Source organism: Staurois parvus, unplaced genomic scaffold (genome assembly GCF_062004578.1).
Source record: "Staurois parvus isolate SC_StPar_1 unplaced genomic scaffold, SC_StPar_1.0 ptg000218l, whole genome shotgun sequence".
Lineage (NCBI taxonomy): Eukaryota > Metazoa > Chordata > Amphibia > Anura > Ranidae > Staurois > Staurois parvus.
Window position 1 is genome coordinate 1,233,212 of NW_028318014.1, and position 23,169 is coordinate 1,256,380.

The 23,169-nt window shown below is 36.8% G+C and overlaps 1 protein-coding gene across 1 annotated transcript in view; it reads left to right on the forward strand.

The window, feature by feature from the left end:
* The window catches only part of ST8SIA4 (ST8 alpha-N-acetyl-neuraminide alpha-2,8-sialyltransferase 4), a 221,763-nt gene extending 201,036 nt beyond the window's left edge, over positions 1-20,727 (forward strand). Inside the window, exon 5 of the mRNA XM_089679115.1 lies at positions 6,739-20,727. Within this exon, the coding sequence (XP_089535241.1) occupies positions 6,739-7,021 (283 nt within the window). The 3' untranslated portion in view covers positions 7,022-20,727. The remainder of the gene's footprint in view (positions 1-6,738) is intronic.
* Positions 20,728-23,169: the final 2,442 nt, after the last annotated feature.

Here is a 23,169-nt window from a genome sequence, read left to right on the forward strand (position 1 = left end):
ATATTCAGCCAAATGCTTCAGAACTCATTGGACACCACTTCACAGTGCAGATGGACAATGACCCAAAGCATACTGCAAAGGCAACCAAAGAGTTTTTTAAGGGAAAGAAGTGGAATGTTATGCAATGGCCAAGTCAATCACCTGACCTGAATCCGATTGAGCATGCATTTCACTTGCTGAAGACAAAACTGAAGGGAAAATGCCCCAAGAACAAGCAGGAACTGAAGACAGTTGCAGTAGAGGCCTGGCAGAGCATCACCAGGGATGAAACCCAGCGTCTGGTGATGTCTATGCGTTCCAGACTTCAGGCTGTAATTGACTGCAAAGGATTTGCAACCAAGTATTAAAAAGTGAAAGTTTGATTTATGATTATTATTCTGTCCCATTACTTTTGGTCCCTTAAGAAGTGGGAGGCACATATGCAAAGTGTTGTAATTCCAACACTGTTCACCTGATTTGGATTTAAATACCCTCAAATTAAAGCTGACAGTTTGCAGTTAAAGCACATCTTGTTCGTTTCATTTCAAATCCATTGTGGTGGTGTATAGAGCCAAAAATGTTAGAATTGTGTCGATGTCCCAATATTTATGGACCTGACTGTACATTGTACATGCACTGGAATTTTTTTTAATTTTTTATACTAGTAATGGCGACGATCAGCAGCTTATAGCTGCACTGCGACATTTTTACACTAACTGACACTTTGTGGGAACCAGTGACACTGATACAGTGATCAGTGCTAAAAATATACACTAATCACTGTAATAATGACACTGGTTGGGAAGGAAGGGGTTACCATCTAGGGTGATCAAAGGGTTAAGTGTGTGCTTAGCTATGTGCTTAGTGTACACTAGGTGGTGCTTTTACTATGGGAAGTGATGGATCGTGTTCTCAGCTCTGCAGAGATACATAATTCATGACTCCCCCCTGTCACAACAGAACTGTATCTATGTAAACATAGATAATAGTATAACCAAAAGCATATGACACACGTATAGGTACAAAAACCTACAGTTATATTTCTCTGACTCACCAACAGTATAGGTGTGGATTATGAACCGAGCATAAATTGTACAAGAAAAAAAGCAGTTGTCAAGAACAAACTGCAAAAAGTTGGTATTATTAAATCCCAAGCAGAGTAAATAGTGCATCAATTGGAATGCAAAAAAAGAACTTTATTGTATGATCCCAAGGATCATATGAAGAATCAACTCTTCTCAAATGAACATACAAAACAGCCAAACAACATTAAAAGACAATGTAGTTAAAAATATTCATCCATACTATGCACGTAGCCTATATATAGTAATAGCATCAAATTGGCTAGGGAAAACAGATAGCATAAAGCCCTGTGAGAACAATCCAGTGATTGTGGACTGTACACTTCATCATCCTCACAGGACTTTATGCTATCTGTTTTCCCTAGCCAATTTGATATTATTAATATATAGAGGCTATGTGCATAGCATGGACGAATCTTTTTAACTACATTGTCTTTTAATGTTGTTTGGCTGTTTTGTATGTTCACTTTGAGAAGAGGTGATTCTCCATATGATCCATACGATCATACAATAAACATAGATACAGCTTTGTTCTTCCTCCCTGACCGACGATCTGCAGGTGCCAGTGAGCAGCTGTTCACCGGGACTTGTAGATCGGTTTGTGCTGTGACATTTCACAGCAAAAGGGATCCCCTGGCAGCGCGCGTGCGCCTCCATGTGGCGGAAGTGCAAAATCACATATATTTACACGTGATTTCGCCCAGGAATGCCACTCTGTAGCAGTAAAACTGCTATAGGGTGGATGTTAGGTGGTTAAAGTCATCCAAATTTCAAGTTAAAGGCACCTGAAAGTATGCTGCATTTGCCTCTCTATACAAGCCCTCACTTCTTAAGGTTTTTTAAGTGCTTTTTTAGGAGAGATCAGTTATCAGGAAGAATAATGAGAGAACAGTGAAGGGTAAAGAAATAAAGACAAATGATGACTCTCTGAAAACAAAGACACAGCATTCAATTAATGTTAACAATACTCCATTGTGTGTAAATGGTTTTCTTTTGCTTACATTTTAACAAAAGAAATGCCTTTTTCTCCTCCATTCAGTTTATCATGACTCTCTTGAGCCTAGCACCAAATACCCTAAATGATGGAGTGATGGTTGTAATGGATGATATTGCTATTTTTCTATAAGTGTTTGAAAACAGGAAACACAACCACTTACAGCGCAGACTCCAACCTGTAGAAGAATTTTAAACACATTTGCAGTTTTGTAGTTCATTCATCTGTTACATCTGCACATCCGAACTGAAAAGGGTGATATTTGTACAAGAGAGATAGCAAAATCAGAGGCTAAGAGAATTGCTATCCCCTCAAGTATTGACTTTTCCTGCACTGCTTTGTGTATGGTGGGGTAGGAGTGGGCATATTGCTGAAATGTCCAGTAATTAGAACATATTGACCTACTAGATACTTCTGCATGTCAAAGGATGTTGGTACAAGTGTAAATGGCTTCTTTTGATTAGATCAGGTTATTTGAGTGTTAGACTTCCTGGGCAACATGATAAAATAAAGTAAAAAAAAGATATACTGCATTTTTTAAACTGTTATGCAATTACACAATCAGTTTGGAGCTGTAAACAACCAGCTCTGGGGATCTGTTTTTTACATCCAGACAATATTAACAGCTTCAAGTATACAAACAGTAATGAACAGACAGCATGTATCCTTTCAGCTGCCAGTCCAGCATTGCTACTTTAACTCTCAATGAAAATAATAGCATAAGACTTGGCTTTTTTTGTTGTCACACTGAACCACAACTAAAAGGTTTACCTTTGCCCAGGGTATGCATATCAGTGTGTGCATCCGTGAGTGTGGTTTACACCGTGTTCCAAATTATTATGCAAATTATATTTTTCTCATTTACCTAAATAATTGATGTAAATAACAGTCAGCATAATTCTCATGTTATCAACTATTAAGAGTACAATTCACATTTTATTGAACAAACCTCCTAATGATAACAGGATTTTTTTTTAAACATAAAAAACTTACAATGCACTGTTCCAAATTATTACACACAGTAAGTTTCAAAACACTTTATAGGTTGTAAAGAACTGAAAATTGTCATTTGTTGTGTTTGCAGCATATTTACTGAAATCAAAAGCTATTTCAATCAAACTGTTAACAACATTTTAAGTTTTTAAACATTTTAACAGGTCACGTTACATTTTATCATAGGACCCCTTATTTGATAGCAGCTTCACAAGTCTTGGATCTATTGAACTTGTGAGCTTTTGGACAGTTTCTGTTTGAATTTGTTTGCAAGATTTCAGAATAGCCTCCCAGAGCTGCTGTTTGGATGTAAACTGCCTCCCACCCTCATAGATCTTTTGCTTGAGGATGCTCCAAAGATTCACAATAGGATTGAGGTCAGGGGAGGATAGAGGCCACACCATGACTTTCTCTTCTTTTATCCCCATAGCAGCCATTTATGCAGAGGTATTCTTTGCAGCATGAGATGGTGCATTGTCATGCATGAAGATGACTTTATTACGGAAAACATAGTTCTTCCTTCTGTACCAGGGAAGAAAGTGATCAGTCATAAACTCCACATACTTTGCAGAGGTCATCTTTACACCTTCGGGGCCCCTAAAGGGGCTGACCAGCTCTGTTCCCATGATTCCAGCCCAAAACATGACTCCACCACCGCCTTGCTGACATTGCAGCCTTGTTGGAACAGGGTGACCGACCGTCCACCAACCATCCACTACTCTATCCATCTGGACCATCCAAGGTTGCACGGCACTCACCAGTGAACAGGACTGTTTGCAAATTAGTCTTCATGTATTTTTCTGCCCAATGCAGCCGTTTCTGCTTGTGAGCATTGGTTATTGGTGGCCGAATAGAAGGTTTATGCACAGTTGCAAGACTCTGGAGGACTCTACACCTTGATGTCCGTGGGACTCCAGAGGCACCGGCAGCTTCAAATATCTGTTTGCTGCTATGTAATGGTATTTTATTAGCTGCTCTCTTGATCCGATGCATGGATCTGACATAAATCTTCCTCAATATGCCTTTATCTGCACGAACCCGTCTATGCTCTGAATCAGCCACAAATCTCTTAATAGTGCGATGATCACGCTTAAGTTTTCATGAAATATCTAATGTTTTCATACCTCGTCCAAGGCATTGAACTATTGCACTCTTTTTGTCAGCAGAGAGATCCTTTTTCTTCCCCATTTTGCTTGAAAATGGTGCTCTGCTTAATAATGTGGAACACCGTCCTTTAGTAGTTTTTCCTTAAATTGGGCTCACTGGCCAATATAATTATCACAGGTGTCCGAGATTGTTTTCAGTGATCAAAAGAGCCCTGAGACACAATGCCATCCATGAGTTAAACTGAAAAACAAAATATTTAATCTTTGTGACACTTAAATAGAATTTGCATAATAATTTGGAACATGGTGTATTCAATACATTGCTTAATTTGTATAGTTATAGTAATTTTTATGGCTGATAAATATCATAGGGGGATTCTGTTTACATTTGTCTTTAATAGTAATCTGTTTATATATATATATATATATATATATATATATATGCACTGTATATATAGCTATCTTATTGTACAATCGACAATATGTGTTATGTATGTCGATGCATCCATGTTTAAGATAAATGCTTGCAGTGCTTACTTCAACATTAGACAAGGAATAATAGTTGTCACCATCTTAACTAAAGCAAAGTGTACTTACAAGAGGTGATCAAATAAAAATCCTGCCTAAAGTTTTCCCAACCCACTCTTCAGATACAGATGCAGTTTTATCAATGAAAGCTTTGGAGAAATCTCTAAATGTGCATGTACCTAGTTAAAGCGGAGCTCCACCTAAAAGGGGAAGTTCCGCTTTAAGCCTTTGTCCCCCGCTCCCCAATATGGATTGGCACCTTTGGGGTTTAGGGAGCGGGTACCCAAATCTGACAGGTACCTGCTCCAACTTCCGCTGCGATCGGAAGCAAGCGGATGTTGTCCTCCCCCGCCCCCCCCTCCTCCCCGCAGTCTTCTGGAACACGTAACCGGTCCCAGAAGACTACGGAGCCCTTCACAAAGCACAAAGCTTCTCCTGCATGCGCAGTGGGTACCCTGCTGTGAAGCCACCAATTGTCACAGCCAGGTGCCCACACTGAAGATGATGGCACCAGGGAGAGAAGACGGCCGGTGAAACCAGCAGTGGTGAGGACACCGCTGGACTGAGGGACAGCTAAGTGACTGTATTTAAAAGTCAGCAGTTACAGTTTTTGTAGCTGCTGACTTTTTTTTAGGTAGAACTCCGCTTTAAGGATGAACAAACCTGGCAACATTTGGTTCATAGCAGGTTCAGTGAAACCAGCGAAAACCTGAGCATAGCACCAAACCCTATTGAAGTCCATGGTATTCTAATCTTGTGAGCAGATCCCCTGCTGATCAGAGTTGACTCCTGACTCCGCTCCAAGTGAAAGGAGCCTTAAAAGTGACATTTTGTTTTTACAAACAGCTGCTGGGACCTGCTATCTATGTTGGTAGCACTACCACCTATAAATGACAGATGCCTGCTGGCTTCTGTTTATGAACAAGGCGGCAGAGATCCTGGGTGTTGTCATCGACTAAATATGATCACTATAGCCAATACAGAAGCTGGGATCTGTCATTTCCGATAGGAGTAGCAGTGGGTAAACAATGTTGAGTGCAGTGTGTCATTGTGTGGGTGGGTCATTGTGATTGACATGCATCTACATCCCCAGACGACATGAAGGATGTTGGATTTCCATCAGGGGACTTTTTGTTTTGTATTACGTTTTGTGGTGTTTGTATTTACTATTTGCTGCTTGCCCTTCAAGGTACCCTCTTAGTGTGGAGGATATGTGGCCTGGTATCGTTCAGGAGATAGATGGTCACATGTTCGCTTTTCAGGCCATCCAAGTGGATAGGGGCTTTTTGGGGAATCTCATGCTGTTTATTTTTCTCTTAAAGGGTTAGCACCTTATTAAGAAAAAAATCCATGTGGAGTCCCATAAAGGTTTATAAAAACCCTTAAACAGCTATACAGGACTTTGACAGCTAGGAGGAGCAAAACAACTATTGTCCACCATTACAACCTTCTAGCCGCCAGCGTCCTGACAACCAATGACATCATCAGTTGATAAGGAGGATATCAGCTGCCTGCACAGCATCCTAGTTTGACCCTCCCCTGCCCCTCTCCATAAGTGCTGGGGTCACATTAGCTCTGTCATGGAGAAAACCTGAGGGAGAAGAGAAACAATGGAATACTAGTCAGTACCAGTGTGCTAAGGTGTATTTGCTTTGGAAGAATAAATCACCTCTAATGTTGGGTGTCCTACATGTGTGGATGTTGCTGCGTTATATAAAAATATTAGAATAGTTTTTCACATTTTAGAATGGGGTGCCCTTTTAAAATTATGGACAGTCTTGAGGCACTCCATTCTAGAATGGGGTGCCTCGGGACTGTCCATAATTTTAAAGTGTGCCTCAGGACTGTCCATAATTGTAAAGTGTGCCTTTACTGAAAGAGGTTGAGACACTAATTTAGATATTACACCTGTTGCACCTACTCTCCTTCAGATCAGTCCAGCTATAATATACAGAAACAGCTAGACCCCAAAACAATTACAAAGATTATCAAGTATGCTGTGTTTGTGAATAATTAATCATCAGTATTCAAAACCCATTTATTTTTCTCTTTCCAGGTACTGGCTAACAAACAAAGTACAAATCAAGAGACCAAGCACTGGCCTTCTGATGTACACCTTGGCAACGCGGTTTTGTGATGAAATTCATCTGTATGGATTCTGGCCCTTTCCCAAGGATATTTATGGAAATATAGTAAAATATCATTATTACGATGAGCTGAAATATAAATATTTTTCAAACGCTGGCCCTCATAGGATGCCACTGGAATTCAAGACACTGAATTTATTACATAATAAAGGAGCATTGAAACTGACAACTGGAAAGTGTGAACAGCAATAACAGTTTCTGAAATGTAACAAGTTACACAATCTCACTTGAGATATTTTTAGGATATTTTGGAGCTGTGCTCTTTTTAAAGGATATAAAATAGTGTTACTCCTTAAAACCCACGCTTGAAGCTGGATTACTGTTACTAGATGATCAGTTGGGTGCCAGGTGCTATAAACTAAGCTACTATAGGAAGTTTGAATGAAGTAAGTGCCACATTTTAATAGAAAACATGAATGTTCAAATCATGTTTACAAAACAAATGCAATCACCATGGATTAAAAGAAAGAGATGAATCCCTTATACATGTAATGGATCCCTGGAAGAGCAGACCAGATCTGAGTGATGCACAGTGGCATTTGAAAAACTGCTGGCACCTAGTTTACATTCACGTTTGGAAATTTGTATTCACTTGGCTTAACATGATGCTATTGGTCTCATCCTTTTGATTGCCCTTGTATGATAAATTTGTAATTTTTCTAAACTTTTTTGTAGATTAGAAACAGATATGAATGCTATGAACTAGAATAGACAAATAGATTGGTTAATATAGATCTTAGCATGGCTTTGAGGGTTAATACACTCAATCACATTTTACTGCCAGTATCAATAGTGTTCTGAACTTATGTTGGTAGTAATTTGAGTCAGGCCATGTGTCACAGAAGAAAAGGAGTTAAAAATGACAACTATGAATGTTGTGTTTGCCTTCTGTAAAGAACTTTACTGAATTTTATTTAAAGTGGACTTATCACCCAGACAATGCAAGACACCATTATCTTGAAATAACTAACATTTATGCTATCAATATTGCAGTCTGTTTTTGGAGGAATGGGTTCTAAAGAGTGTGAAGGTTAGTAAGTTTGTATTTCAGAGTTGGAGCTCTTCAATCTGGGGATTGAATTTCATAAAAGAAAGTGCATAGTCAGTGTTTTGTAACCTAAAGTAGAATTAAAGTCAAGCAATGTACTCTTGTGTCATTTAATTTGTCCCTGTGCGTGGTACACCTGTAGACTATTTATGAAAATCTTTGACACTGCAGTAGCAGCAGGATATGACATTTTCACTGTTGCAGTTATGGTAGGTGGTGGCAGTAGCTGAAGTGTGTGCTACTTGCAGTCCAGCTTGGGGTCCACAGGGAAGGGTGACAACGCTGAAGCTGAGTAAGCTTTTTCACTCTAGGAAAGAAGGTGTCTGTGGATTCTCCTAGCAGGTATTAAAAGCAGGACATATAGTAGCAAAATTAATACATGTTTGGAAATTAGAGGAACACAACAAACATCATATTTGGTTTATGTGTTTAGGTGATTTGCTATACATAGATATGGCTGAATAACAAGCTGTAATTGTGCATAAAACTTTGCAAGTTGTATAAATACAATACAGAGAGGGAAGTGCTCTACTTAGTTGTCCCTAGAACAATGTCCCGTTGGAAAATAATCCCTTTATTCCTGCTTTAGGTACAATTTGGGATTTTCCATCATTTTCTGTTTCTTCAGAATAGCCAGCTAGACCCATAGGACATAGACAGGGGTTCTGACCCTTCCCTACTCTAGCCAAAACAAGCAAGGTATAAAGTGGTCACAGCTGTGATAGAGCTTCAAACACTGGGGGAATTCTGGAATACCTATAGTGTCCCAAATTAAACTCATTAGTTGATATTACTGGCATAATTTGTTTGTTTGGATAGGAAGAGCAGAAGTGGTATTCAGCCTTCTCCATTTTGGTTGTGCTCTCATTTAGGCTTCTGAATATTAGACTTTGTCTTGTTAATGCTTAAAAGCTAGATGACTTTTGGGATACCCTGTTGTGTCCCATACCAAACTTTTTAGTGGATACTACTGACCTATTGATGCTTCTGTTGAGTGCTTATTGTTTTTTAGGATAGGGAGAGCAGAAGTGACACTCAACCTTCTCCATTTTGGTAGTGCTCACAATTCTGCTTCTGAACTCAAGACTTGCTGTTTCAAATGCATTCATTGGCTGAATACTTGTTTGCAGGACTTAAAAATTGCCTCTCAAATGTCTGGGTGAATGATCCACTTTAACTATATGTTCAGCAGAATGGTCCAGTTTTTATTTCATGTTTTAGTATTACATAATGCAGAATTTCTCTGAGCAACAAAAAATGTACTGAATGTACTGAAAAGTAGACAGTTATGCTTTCGAAACAGCTTGAAGCCTTTTTAAGTCATTAGTAAAGTCTGAGCCTCAAAACAGCCATATTGTTGCTGTGAAAAAAGGCATTTACAAGTTAAGTGTATTTGGAGATTTTCTGTCTTAACATAGGTGCCCTTAATTTTGGTACCAAAGATTTTGGTGAATTTGTATACATTTTTGTTTTTTATTTTCTTTTATATCAATACATTTGTTGTACATTCAGTATTGCAAAGCTATGCTGCTCAAAAATATATATTTGGTTTGTTTATTAGACAGTATGTTTTTCATATTTGTAAGTGTGGTTTAAGAGATGTCAAAGTGTGATAGATTGTAATGTATTATGTGCAGTATGTTATGTTTGTTCCATTTTCAGAAGGCAGTTTAATGTGTTTACATTTTTGTTTTCATTTTTACTTTACAGTGTAAAATAATCATCTGTTTCCAGTTTATCACTGCAGTGTCTAAAAGAAGCATAAGGGTTTTCCTCTAAAACCTACCCCAAAACACTTTTTTTCTCTACTCAGACACTTTTAATTTCACTTTATATGGTATATATGGTATTCAGTTTTAAAAGTGACTTATTTTCTGAAGTCAATATGAAAACAACTGAAAATTCAAAGACAAAGCTGGATAACTCATCTTCAATCTTGTTTTTTTATTGCCATAACATCTTGCCAATCTTCTCCCTGATTTTACCCTTATGCATATGCAGTTCATGTGTGGTAAAGTATCTGTTCCCTTTTATCTATAAAAAGGGAATTCTGCATCTGGTTGCAAAAAAGATTTTCCAATGGGTGCTTCAAATCTCACCCTGATTAACCATTTAATAGCCTGGCAGTTTCACTATCGACAATGTTCACCCCAAGGCTAAGAGTATTACAGAATCTGACTATAAATTGTACAAACTGTACACCTCATTGTACTAAATATAGGAAAACAAAAACATGCTTAGAACATGAAAATGATTGAAAAAATTTAAAGTATTGTTTACAATAATACAGACACATTTCAGAAAATATACATTCATGTACAATAGGACATATGATGAGAGCCATTAACATGCCAAAGGAGATTTAAAGAATAGGAGCATCTTTGTAGTGAAAATAAATGGTTTAGTTGAAGAAAGACTTGTCTACAGAGTCCAGTCTCAAAGAGAAAATAAACAAGTAACCCTCAAAAACCTTAATTGAGTCAGAGGAAAGCAAAGATCCTTATAAAATGTGTTCCTGTTTATATTTTATGTTAATCCTTCCTGGCCTCTATAAGCAATCTGTGGATCAACATTCTGCATTTTAGAGTTGTAGGTAACCCTTTATGACTTGTTGATTTAGGAATACTTCCTACTATTTTAAAACAATACACTGTGGATAGCATTTACTAAAACTGGAGCAGATAGAATCTAGATAGTAACCAATCAGCTTCTAGTTGAGCAATTCAGCTTTTTTAGTTACGCTTTGAAAATGAAAGATAGAAGCTGATTGTTTGCCATTTGCAACTGCATTGGATTCTGGATGTTCTAGTCTTCCTCTTAGTATTCCTAGAACCTGTGGGGAGGAGGGAGAAGGGTGAAATGTTTCTGTGCACTTATTTTTTATTTTATGCAAAATCACTGCATGCATTGACAACAAGGCTCAATTCATAAAGCTAACACACCAGGATAAGTATCTTTATTGTCAAAAAAAGTGACAGTTATTTTCAGTTGAGGCCAATGTAATTTGAAAATCACAGTCACGTGGCTGAAAATAGAGTGCCTTAGGCAGGTGTTAAAGATTGGTAAATTGAGTAAATTGTCATTCACTAAAATATGCATGTCTTGTGAAAGTGTCTGCCTTAAAGTTCAAAGCAGGTTAGGAATTATACTTCCAAACCTCTGAAACTGTCCCTTTGTTATTATAGAGGCCTTGTTTTTACCACTTTCTGACTCCAGTATGTAAGTGTTCTCTCAAAGCACATTCATGACCTGTGACAGACATCAGTTCCCACTGTTTTACTAAAGGAACAAGCCTATCCACCTTGCAAAGTAAATTTTCACTTGGCAAGGGAATTTTCACCTGGCTTACTGGAATTTTTTTTTGTTTCCTTGCCAGTGATTGGATTTTCTTTTTAATATGAATTTTCGCACATTTACCGAAGTACAGTAAGTGAAAATTCCCTTGCGATGTGATCATCCTTTGCTCTTTTAATAAATCAGCCACACCGACACTTAAGGCACAACTATGATGTGAAAGGTCTTTAAATGGGGAAAGTACTTATTGGCATCTACAACCACCTCAAACAACAATTGACTCTAGCCTGAAGATGTTTTATACAGTATGTAGAGACCATTAAGAGTTGGAGTGCATACACATTTTCAGAGGGTTCATTTTCAATATAACCTTTTTTATTGATTTGTAAGTCTCTGTTAATAATGCCTGGCATATAGCAGTAAGTATCCATGTAGCTCTATATGGGCAGTTTTGGTTGTATGATGTTCTTTGTTATTAGTTGGCCTTAAAAAGCACATATGCACACATCTCTAAGTTAAATGTTGATGCTATTTGTAAGCTGCTTTTTATGAGAAATTATCCTGTACATATATTTAAACTCTAAAAAGTGCAGATTACAGATAATAATATATAGATTGTTCTTGCATAATACTAGGTGTTGAACTTCGACTTTTATGGATGCTAGAGACAGATACAACCAATTTCAATCAGATTTTTCTTCCAGTTATTAAGCTGCTTTAATATGTATCTATTAATTTGCCAGTTGTATTGTACATAAAATTTTGTTGATTACCGGATACAGATACTTGAGTTCTAAAGCCCCCCTACCTTATTAGAACCTTTTTTTTTCCTGCGCTTCATAAGCTCCCTTTCCTGTAATAATAAAACATTATGACGTTCTGAAAGTAAACTGTGGCATAAAGTTCAATATGTGATCAAGCTACTTCTTAGAAAACACACAACAATATCCCCTTTCATAAGTTTTGCAGGTACCCACAAGTCAATAAAGGGGAAAACAACATCATAATGTAAAATTCTCTTACCTCGGCAGAACAAGGTTGCACAGGAATATCTGGTAAGAGTAGGGGCTCTACTGTCTTCTCCTATTTGTCCCCCGTTGAAATGTGCTTTGTTGCTGTGATGTTATTCTTGTACTGACGTGGCCTGAGGAGACACATTGGAGCTCAGGTTGCTAGAGCGCAAGGCTTGTCAGAAATATATAATATATATTTTTAAGAATAAATTGGAGTTGTACTAAACCATAGTGCATCACATTATGATAAAACACATATAGCAGAGGTGATGATATTTGTCCAACATGTGGCTTGTAATCTCTGAATTCTGGAGCTCCAGTCTTATGCTTCATACACAATGGTCATACCATCCAGTGCTAGAGCTTGAATTTCAGCTGATTCCTTCTGAATAGGCCAACGCTAGAGCCGCGAGTGCCCCTGTTGATTTAAAAATTAACTTGGCACAGTGGGAAATTTTTAGGGGAACAGTGACTGCATCCATGGGCTGATCAAGAAAATTCTGTGTATGGCTATCCTAAGGAGGAGGGAGATTGGTGACATGGCATATTACATGACCAGCAGGTTACAAAAGTGTTATTATCTATTATATATTGCATGGTGTGAAATAGATAGAATTAGGCTATCTACATTAGATATAAAGGCTCTTGCACACAGAGCTTAAAAATGCCTCTTTTACAGGCATTTAGTGTTTTCATCCTGTAAAAAGCACATCTATGTTAGCCTATATGTCCATGTAGACATAGGCATTTACAGGTATATTAGAAGAGGAGCGTTTAAAGGCTGAAACAACATCAAAAGCACGTTCAGGAGATGAGCTTTTAAGCAGAAAAAAACACTTGACACATCTAAATGCAACTAATGCTAGGTGTGTTTTGGCGAGTGTGAGTGGTAATGTATTCTAATGGCCAGAATAAATTAATATTCTGGCCAATGGAATCCAATAATGCTCAAGTGCTTGACACACTTAAATGCATGTGCAATACACGGCTTTAGGCACTTTTATTAACAGCTTTTCGCCTTCAAGGAGTTCTACCATTCAAAGGAGAAAAGCAAATGCCCTGTGTCCATGAGGCCTAAAATACAATGGGGTTAAATATTGGGGTCTGTTCACTTCATAGGTATACAGATAGATAGTAAATATCTGTTTACAAACTCTGAAAAAAAGTTGAAATAAAATACACTTAAATTATTGTAGTTTTAAAAGCAAAAATCTGCCTTGTGGGAAGAAAGCTTGAAAGGGTTGAGCTTCCTGTTAGACAAACCATATTGTCTGAACTAAGGTAGAGCACAATTAGTTTGAGTAGGACTATAAAGCAAAAAAAAAAACACCATGACATATTCTCACCATGTTATTTGAACTGCATTGATCTGCATAAATCAAAGCAGGTTTAAGGCAAGGGCACATAGAACACATTTGCTTTCTATGTGCTCTGTCCACACTATAATGCTGCATCAAAATGTAGTGCAGCATAAAATTGCAACACAATGCATTGCAACACACTGCCATGCTTAGACTTTGAATGAATTGTTTTATGATGCTTCAATAAAGTAAAAAAAAATAAACAGTGTGATGCCTTGAAAGAATTTATTGCATTGCCCGTCACTAATTCTAAACAGTGTACACCAGTGCACTCGTATTTTAGCCTGTGGGTTGGTGTGATTGAGCCCTAAATGAGGAGAGAGAGGGGACCCTGTAGGGATCCTCTGTTCAGATATGTGGTCTCCAAAGTAAACATGAGCTTGGCATTCTGCTCAGGCTGACAATACACAGCACAATGAAAGCAATCCATATGAATGATTTATCATTTGCATCATTCGGGTCATGTCAAGTTGCAGTAAAAAAAGTGCTTTTGATCTTTGGAAGTGTTTGTTTTTTGCAGAGATTTTAACATGCTGGAAATGTTAGTTGGTTATTCTTGTGTCTGCAGAGAAAAGGAAAAACACTGTCACTGTCTCCTTTAGCTGAATCAGGCAGAAGGTTCAATGAGATTTGAGTTCTTCTAGGATGGGCAGAGGTCATCACTCATCATTGTCAATGAAATAGCTACCCATGTATGACCAACATTACTCTACAACCAATAGTCTGTACTGTTTGATGTTCAAATTGGTAATTCCAGTCACTTTTGTTTATTTCTAATCAGATAATATTCCACCGCGCTCCTATGCTTCCCCTAAAACCCATGCTTTGCATAGCACACTAACATGCTATACAATCACAGCAAATATTTTGTCTATGACTTCTCATGTTTTCATTTTATTCTTCAAGCAATCTGTGCTTGATAACTGTTTAAAATTATTTAGCTAACTATATACTGGACTTTAAAATATCCAGTCCTGCTGTCTAAAGGCCAGTGTGGGTAATATATGAACAGATACCCTTTAAGAATGATATATTGATTTATTTGTATATCTCTGTTACAAAACCTATCACCACACATTAATTTAAGTAAAGCACTGATGACTCCCCCATTAACTGCTCATACTTCACTGCTTTACTTTCCATTAAAAGGATAAGTGCATTTACCATTTTTTTTCCTTAGGAGCCTAGAAAGTAATGTCAGGCTCCTGCAGACTGTAGTAGCTGCCTGCCCATACTTCCAATATGGGTAGGCAGTTACTTCAGTTCTGGAAGAATCAATGAACTATGAGGATGTATACCAGCACCCTCATGGTTTATTGAAAACGACAAGCCATCCGCTGCAACGGCTGTCAATAGTTGTAATTTAATCATTCACAGAATTCTATGAATAAATGATGCAGCCATGTGGGTGGAGCCCTGCACAGCTACACTTTTTTCAAATTGTGAGAGCGTTTGCTGGGAGAATATGTCTAACCTGCTGTCACAGCGAGGGGGGGATCAGGGCAAGATTTGCAGAAGCAGTAACATGTTACATATTCCACCCTAAAAACAGGTATAACATAACATGTTCCCAAAGGTGAACTTATCCTTTAAGCAGGACTTCCATTATTGGTAAAATAAAATAGAGCCCAATGGTACCATGGATAAGGCCACAGAGGTAAGTGACTTGACCACTGACTTGGCAGGCTATATTGTAAGAGACACAGAGACCTGGTAGTAAATTTTGTGCTTGTGCCCAATCTACTTCGACTCTTCTACCAGAGGGACAGGTGAACATACCCTACCAGGTATTCATAAAGCTTTCTCATTCAATTAATGTAAATTTTTTATTTTTTTTACAATTTATATTTGGCTGTTTGCATTATCTGCAGTACTTAACTGTTAACAATGTTTGCATTGTCTGCAGCATAACAGCCTGGTTTACCAATTTATATTCTAAACAGTTAGGTATTTTTACTAGAGCTCATAAGTTACTCAATTTCTGCACATATACATTGTATATAGTGGATATAAAACGTCTACTCACCCCTGTTAAAATGTCAGGTTTCTGTGATGTAAAAAAATGAGACAAAGATAAATCATTTCAGAAATATTTCCAACTTTAATGTGACCTATAAACTGTCCAACTCAGTTGAACAACAAACTGAAATCTTTTAGGTGGAGGGAAGTAAAAATAAAAAACTAAAATGATATGGTTGCAGAAGTGTGCACACCCTTAACTAATACTTTATTGAAGCACCTTTTGATTTTATTACAGGAATCAGCCTTTTTGGGTATGAGTCCATCAGCATTGCACATCTTGACGTGGCAACATTTGCCCACTCTTCCTTGCAAAAACACTCCAAATCTGTCGGATTGCGAGGGCATCTCCTCTGCACAGCCCTCTTCAGATCACCCCACAGATTTTGGATCGGATTCAAGTCTGGGCTCTGGGGGGCCATTCCAAAACTTTAATCTTCTGGTGAAACCATTCCTGTGTTGATTTGGATGTATGCTTTGGGTCATTGTCATGCTGAAAGATGAAGTTCCTCTTCATGTTCAGCTTTCTAGCAGAAGCCTGAAGGTTTTGTGCCAATATTGACTGGTATTTGGAACTATTCATAATTCTCTCTACCTTGACTAAGGCCCCAGTTCCAGCTGAATAAAAACAGCCCCAAAGCATGATGCTGCCACCACCATGCTTCACTGTAGGTATGGTGTTCTTCTGGTGATGTGCAGTCTTGTTTTTGCACCAAACATATATTTTGGAACTATGGCCAAAAAATTAAATCTTGGTTTCATCAGACGATAACACATTTTCCCACATGCTTTTGGGAGACTTCAGATCTGTTTTTGCAAAATTTATCTGGGCTTGAATGTTTTTCTTCGTAAGAAAAGTCTTCTGTCTTGCCACTCTACCCCATAGCCCAGACATGAAGAATACAGGATATTGTTGTCACATGTACCACACAGCCAGTACTTGCCAGATATTCCTGAAGCTCCTTTAATGTTGCTGTAGGCCTCTTGGCAGCCTCCAGGACCAGTTTTCTTCTCGTCTTTTCATCAATTTTGGAGGGACGTCCAGTTCTTGGTAATGTTACTGTTGCGCCATATTTTCTGCACTTGATGATGACTGTCTTCATTGTGTTCCATGGTATATCTAATGCCTTGGAAATTCTTTTGTACTATTCTCCTGACTGATACCTTTTAACAATGAGATCCCTCTGATGCTTTGGAAGCTCTCTGTGGATCATGGCTTTTGCTTTAGGAAGCGACTAAGAAAATGTCAGGAAAGACCTACTAGAACAGTTGAGCTTTATTTGGGGTTAATCAGAGGCACTTTAAATGATGGCAGGTGTGTACTGACTCCTTTTTAACATGAATGTGACTGCATAATTCTGAACACAGCTACATCCCCAGTTATAAGTGGGTGTGCACACTTATGCAACCACATTATTTTAGATTTTTATGTTTACTCCTCCCCCCAAACGATTTCAATTTGTTTTTCAATTGAGTTGTAAAGTTTAAAGGTCACATTAAAGGTGGGAAAAGTTCTGAAATTATTTATCTAATTTTTTTACATCTCAGAAACCTGACATTTTAACAAGGGTGTGTAGACTTTATATATCCACTGTAACTGTCCCCAGTGTGCTTCATGCTACGGGAGAGGTGATCTCTGCCTGCAATTTTCATACATAGTCTATACAAGGAAATAAATTAACCCACCAGTGTCAAGCAGAAAATCGATGATTATATATCATTCATCCAAGCTGTTGTTGCCTTTTTAATTTTGTACATCTATTTACGGCTTATATACTGTGTATGCATTGACAACCACAGTAATTTTGTTTACTGATTTGGAAATCCTCTTAACACCAGCACAATTGTGCATTCTTTTTCACAAAATACAGAAAACATTCTTTATTCCCTACCAATGATCATGCCCATGCAAACCAATACCATTTTGGCTGGCAGGATTGGAAAAAGCAGAATATGTTAAAATGTTTCCATTGTCATATTTAAAGGAACATTTAATATTTTGCTATGAAGAAAATCTCATGATTTAAAATAGTTCCTGAATTTTTGAATTTTACTATTGATACTCAAGTCTAACACTCTAAAGCAAACATTTAGCAGAAATATGCGAAAGGGTGAATTATATAATTGTTTCCATATGTTCTATATAATATATATATATATATATATATACATATAATACAAGAAAAAATAGGACTGAATGGAAAATAATTGGCAACTTTAATCCAGCAATTATCTTTACCTCTAATCTTGACCAGTTTTGCTGTCACCTAATCACTATCAAATATTTCCCAAAGTCTCTTTTTAGTAAGGTTTAATCATAATATTTATTTATATGTTCAATTAATTTTTTATGTGTAAGAAATGCTCCTTTTACCAGACTGTCAAGTACTAATATAAGTTCTGACATTGGGCTGCATGCTGTTTTAATGCACATAACACCTTCAGCATGTATATACATAACAGATCTACTTGCATGTAAAATCTGTAGGATTAAATATTCAATTAAAAATTCATCTACCAATGCAATTCTGGACACCCATGTATCCATATAACATTTCAGTGCCTGATATCTTCACCAATATTGTACCATATATTTTAATATGTCACAGAAGTATCAAGATTTAAAATATAATTTAAAGTAGGCATACAGGTATAAAACAAAAATGACAGCTAAATATGCAGTCATAACGCTCTTCTATAAATCATTTACAAGAGTAATTATTAAAATGCATTTGTCAGAATATTCTATGGCCAAAAACAGCTTTATTAAAACATTTCATACTGCCTGTGGTGCTTAATTACTTTTATTTATTATCTGAAAAATGAGAACACATCAATTATGTGGCAGGCACATATAAGAAGGAATTTAGTGTTACAGGATTTAATTATATGACTTAATACTGTTTTGCACTGGGCTTGTCTTTTAAGTATTGTAGAAATGGGAAAAAAGAGGTAGAAAATTGTGGTAATTTATAAAATAAAATGAAATGTTGATTTTTTTACTTTGTGTTGCACTCAGTTTGAAGCTTTATTTTTAGTGTTTTTGTTGTTTGTTCTGCTTTACCAAAGCGTGCCATTTATAACTTGAGCAAAAGAAAGGAGGTAACAGGAGTATATAAATTCCCTTGCTGTCATGAAATAATTTTTTTTTTAATTACTAAAAATTATACTGAATTTGGAAAGAATGGATATAATTGCAGTTTTAATGCTACTATGATATTCAAATTGTTTTGGTTAGTGCTTTTGCAAACTGCAGATTACTGATGTATATTTTATAATGTTATTTTTGAATTTCAAATATTAGAGTGCCACCAGCCATACACTGATTTGCTATTTAAAGTGCATATGTGCTCAGACTAGGGATATAGGAGTATTTACATACTATTGACGAACAGTAAAATATCTTAAAAACAAGCTGATCACTGTAACTATTAAATGGAGCAATTCATTCTCAAAGATCACAGCAGAGAATCTGGAGTTAAGTTTTAGTTTCTGACAGCTTACATGCAACTGTTGTTTGTTTATATTAAATGACTGGCAAAGTGCTTGCTTCAAAAGAAAATAATTAAGATAATTGATTTTACAGTACAAGCATCTAAAGAGGTCAGTGAGGGTTTGTTTTTAAGTTCTTTTACAGCATGTTAATAATATATAAATGCTTCAATAGCTATAGTCTAGGTATAGGTAAACTTAAAAGAAACAAAGGACATGCAAAAGAAACCCTTTTTATGTGGAAAATGGAGTTGTTAATCAAAATGCACTAAATTTTTCTTTATAGTGCCGTGCACATTGAATCAAACGCTTTTTAAACATAATTCTCTATTCCTTGTCCACAGAGGGTCTGGGATAATGAAGAGTTTAAATAACTCAAGTACTTTGGGAAATCAGATGTGTTCCCACAAGATTATAGTTGACAATTGTTACAAGTTTATATTATTTCTTTCTTATGTGGATTGGTTCTTTTAAGCAAGCAGATGTTTGACAAACCGATTTGACACTTACAAAATTCAGTTTTGGAAAGAGGCAGATATTTTGCATTGTTCACTGGTTTTCCATATCTCTCAGGAACTTCCAGCTCCGTCCTAAATTGCAGCCACTAGATATCCAACTAGTAGAGCACCATTCTTCCTACTGTAGGCTGTGAACCCTGTTTCACAGCTTAGTTAAGGTGGGTGGAACTGGGAACTCAGGTGCTGAGATCCTTGGGTTGCTTTACTAAAGACAGTGATCTGTTCACTCAGCAAAGGAATTTGCACTTTGCAAGGGTTCCCTTATCTTAATGTGGAGAAGCTGTGCTGCCTTCCATCATTCAATCATGTACATAGAAAAATACTGTTTATTTTATTTCCCATGCACGTAATTGGTTATTGTTTGCAAAGTGTATTTTCACCGCATTCACTAAGTTAAGGGAAAATTCATTCCCTTGCAAAGTGCCAATTCCCATGCAAAGTGAACAGCCAATTTGCATTTAGTAAATTAATCTCCCTGTATCTAGACTCTCTGTGAAATATGGCGGTAAGTAGACTGACCCTTTGATTACATAAAAAACTTTAGGCAAAAAAGTTAAAATTAGTGCAAAATAGTCTGAAATGCATAATATTATTTTACATTAATAAAACTAAATTAAATTATCAAATAGTATTGTTATTACACTTTACAAGTTTGTAGAATTGTTTACATCGTTAATTCAAATCCATTAGTGCTCTACATCTAACAGCTAAGGGAAATTATTATTCTGATATCACAAACGTGTTTGGTGAATGCACTGTAATTAGTGGCTTTTATTTTTTGTATTTTTGTCTTCTTCATTTTGCTAAAAAATGTTATATGTAACTACGTTGTTTAAAAGCTGCAAATCTATAGCTTTGAGATAAACAATCAGCCTTTTTGCCTTTCTAAAATGTATTATATTTGCACAGTTTTGTTCGTTGTTTAGAAACACTGGTTGTTTAGGCAAAAGCACAATAATTTCTTTAGGAGATGCGGTTTACAGAGAATCATTTAGTCTGGTCTGTACTACTGAAAATTATGGATTTTGAAGGAAATGTAAGCAAACTTTCTTTAATTGTCATTGTTTAATATGTGTTTTTATTATGTGTACAATTTTTTATGATTTTCTCATTTGTAAAATTCTTAATCTTTAATAAAACTTCTTTTGTATGATTTTGTTTTACCGCTTTCACTTTAGAGTTTTTACAAATTAGTGAATATGAGCATTCCAGATAAATTGATACTCCTGCAAATATGGTGAAAATAAACTGCCAATACCAGGCTAACTACAACAGGTGGGCTTTGCATATAATTTAACAGGCATTAGAGTTAAACAACTTAGAAATCTGTTTGTTTTATCACCCAAATATGATAAAGTTAATTCAGTTTATCATTGTCTAATAACTGGGTATGCAATCAAATATAGTTCCATGGGATAAATAGAGAGGGGCATTTTCCCCAACAGCGATACAGACAGTAAAAGAACAGGACGTATTACAGGGACAAGGAGCAAGAGGAAACCTTTCATTAAGCCGAATGAAGAGCAATAACAACATTTCCATTCTTCAGTATAAAGAAAATGTTTTGGCAAAAGCTGGGTTTTAAAGCTGAAGTTGGATGAGGGCCTGAATTCATTGTCACACGACTAGCTGGGTCCTGAGTCTTCCCTCTGAGGTTTTTTTTCATTGTGAATGGGTAGGAGCAGGATGGATGAGAGTTATATTGACGTTTGCAGAGATAAAATTTAGTTTGAATTAAACAGACAAGAGAGCATGCGTTTGGCACAAAGTAACACATTCTGTACGTAATGACACTGGCAAAAGTCAACCACAATGCAACCATAGACTGATAAACATCTTGATTACTAGTCTCCACATACCTTTAAGCTGGCCATAGATGATTCGAATCTCAGCCAGTTCAGTAGGGACTGGCTGAGATTCGATTTATGTATAGGCAGGCTGATGGTACCCACCGATCGACTTGGGTACCACCAGCATGTTAGATTTTTAGGATGTGATTAATCCAAGCACATCACAACCCATAATAAGAATTGATTTACCTACATGACTGCTAACTAAAAGTGAGCACATCCAACTTTGGGTAGAAGGTAAGGGTAGAAAACAACCCAATAGCCACAGTATAATCATAAAAAAAAAGAAAAAAAGAATATATATCTAAATAAGCACCCCATCTATATACACAAAAACTATACTCCAAAAAATAAGTTACACAAAACCTACAAGGGTAATACTTCAAGAGTGCTTAAAAACAAATATGATAGAAGGACTAGTTGAAAGTCCGATATACAAAAACCACAACAACCACAACAACCCACCTACTTCACACCACTAAAGAATACAGAACCACTCCAACCATATAAAAAATAAAAAACACCTGGTAAAGAATGGGTCTTACACTATAAAAGTGCACAAAGGAGCGTTTCAACATATACTGTATATGAAATATCCCTGTTTCAAGTTTCCTAGGATAACAACAAAAAAAAAACCACCAATACTATCCAAAAAATAAATAATATAGATCATCTATAAATAAGCTTACCAATTAAATAGTTGTACTATGTTTGTTCTCTCCCTGCATTGCAAAAGACATAATCAGTAGCATTAAGTTACACAAAAGCTACTAAGAAAGAAGGGTAAGGCCTCATAAACACAGGATGTTTTAAAACACTCTTCTTCTTGGCTGCAGCATTTTGGTAGAAAAAAAACATCTGATGTTTGTAAAAGTGTCTAAAACTTTACAAGCATTTAGGTGCATTTACAAGCGTCAAGTGCTTGGGTGTTAATTTCATTGGCCAGAATAATTTCTGGCCATTGTAATGAATTAATGCTGAAGCACCTAATGCACCCAGCGTTAACACGTGTTTGGCAAGTATACATGCATCAAGTGATTCTTTTTGTGCCGAAATGCTGCGGCTCCTGGACACACTGGCCCTGGGTTTTCTTTCTTGCCTGTAAGTGGCCCTGCCACTCAAAGCTTCTAAAAGTCTATGTGTGCATGGACACATGGGATAACAAGGAGGGGCGTTCACAAGCAGTAAAAACACCTGACGCCCCTAGAAGTGACTGCAAAAAAACCCTGTGTGCATGAGACCTAATACTTCAAGAGTGCTTAGAAATGAATATGATAGAAGGACAATTTAATAGTCCAATACACAAAAAGCCACAACAACCCATTTACTTCACACCACTAAAGAATACAGAACCACTCCATCCATGTGAAAAATGGTGACCTGGCACTTCCAGGATGCCTATATGTTCAATATATAAGCTGGCACAAACTACCCCCTGCCCCCCACCCATGGCACCCACCAGTTCCGCTGGGTTATGCCACGTGAACTAAAGGTGGGGCTGTTCCCCCAGGATAAAAAAATATGACCTCAATATACACAAAATACATAATCAAAAAAGAGTTACCCGACATTAAATCCAGAAGTCAGAGTATGGACAACCTCAAATTATTACAATAACTCAACTGCTCATTTATCCCGGGTTTAACACATGTCCTTAGATTATAAATCTATTTGCATTCTCTCTGCAAAATTGTCTTATCAAAATCTCTGCCACGTGGGTGGGGATATACCCTATTCAAGTTCAT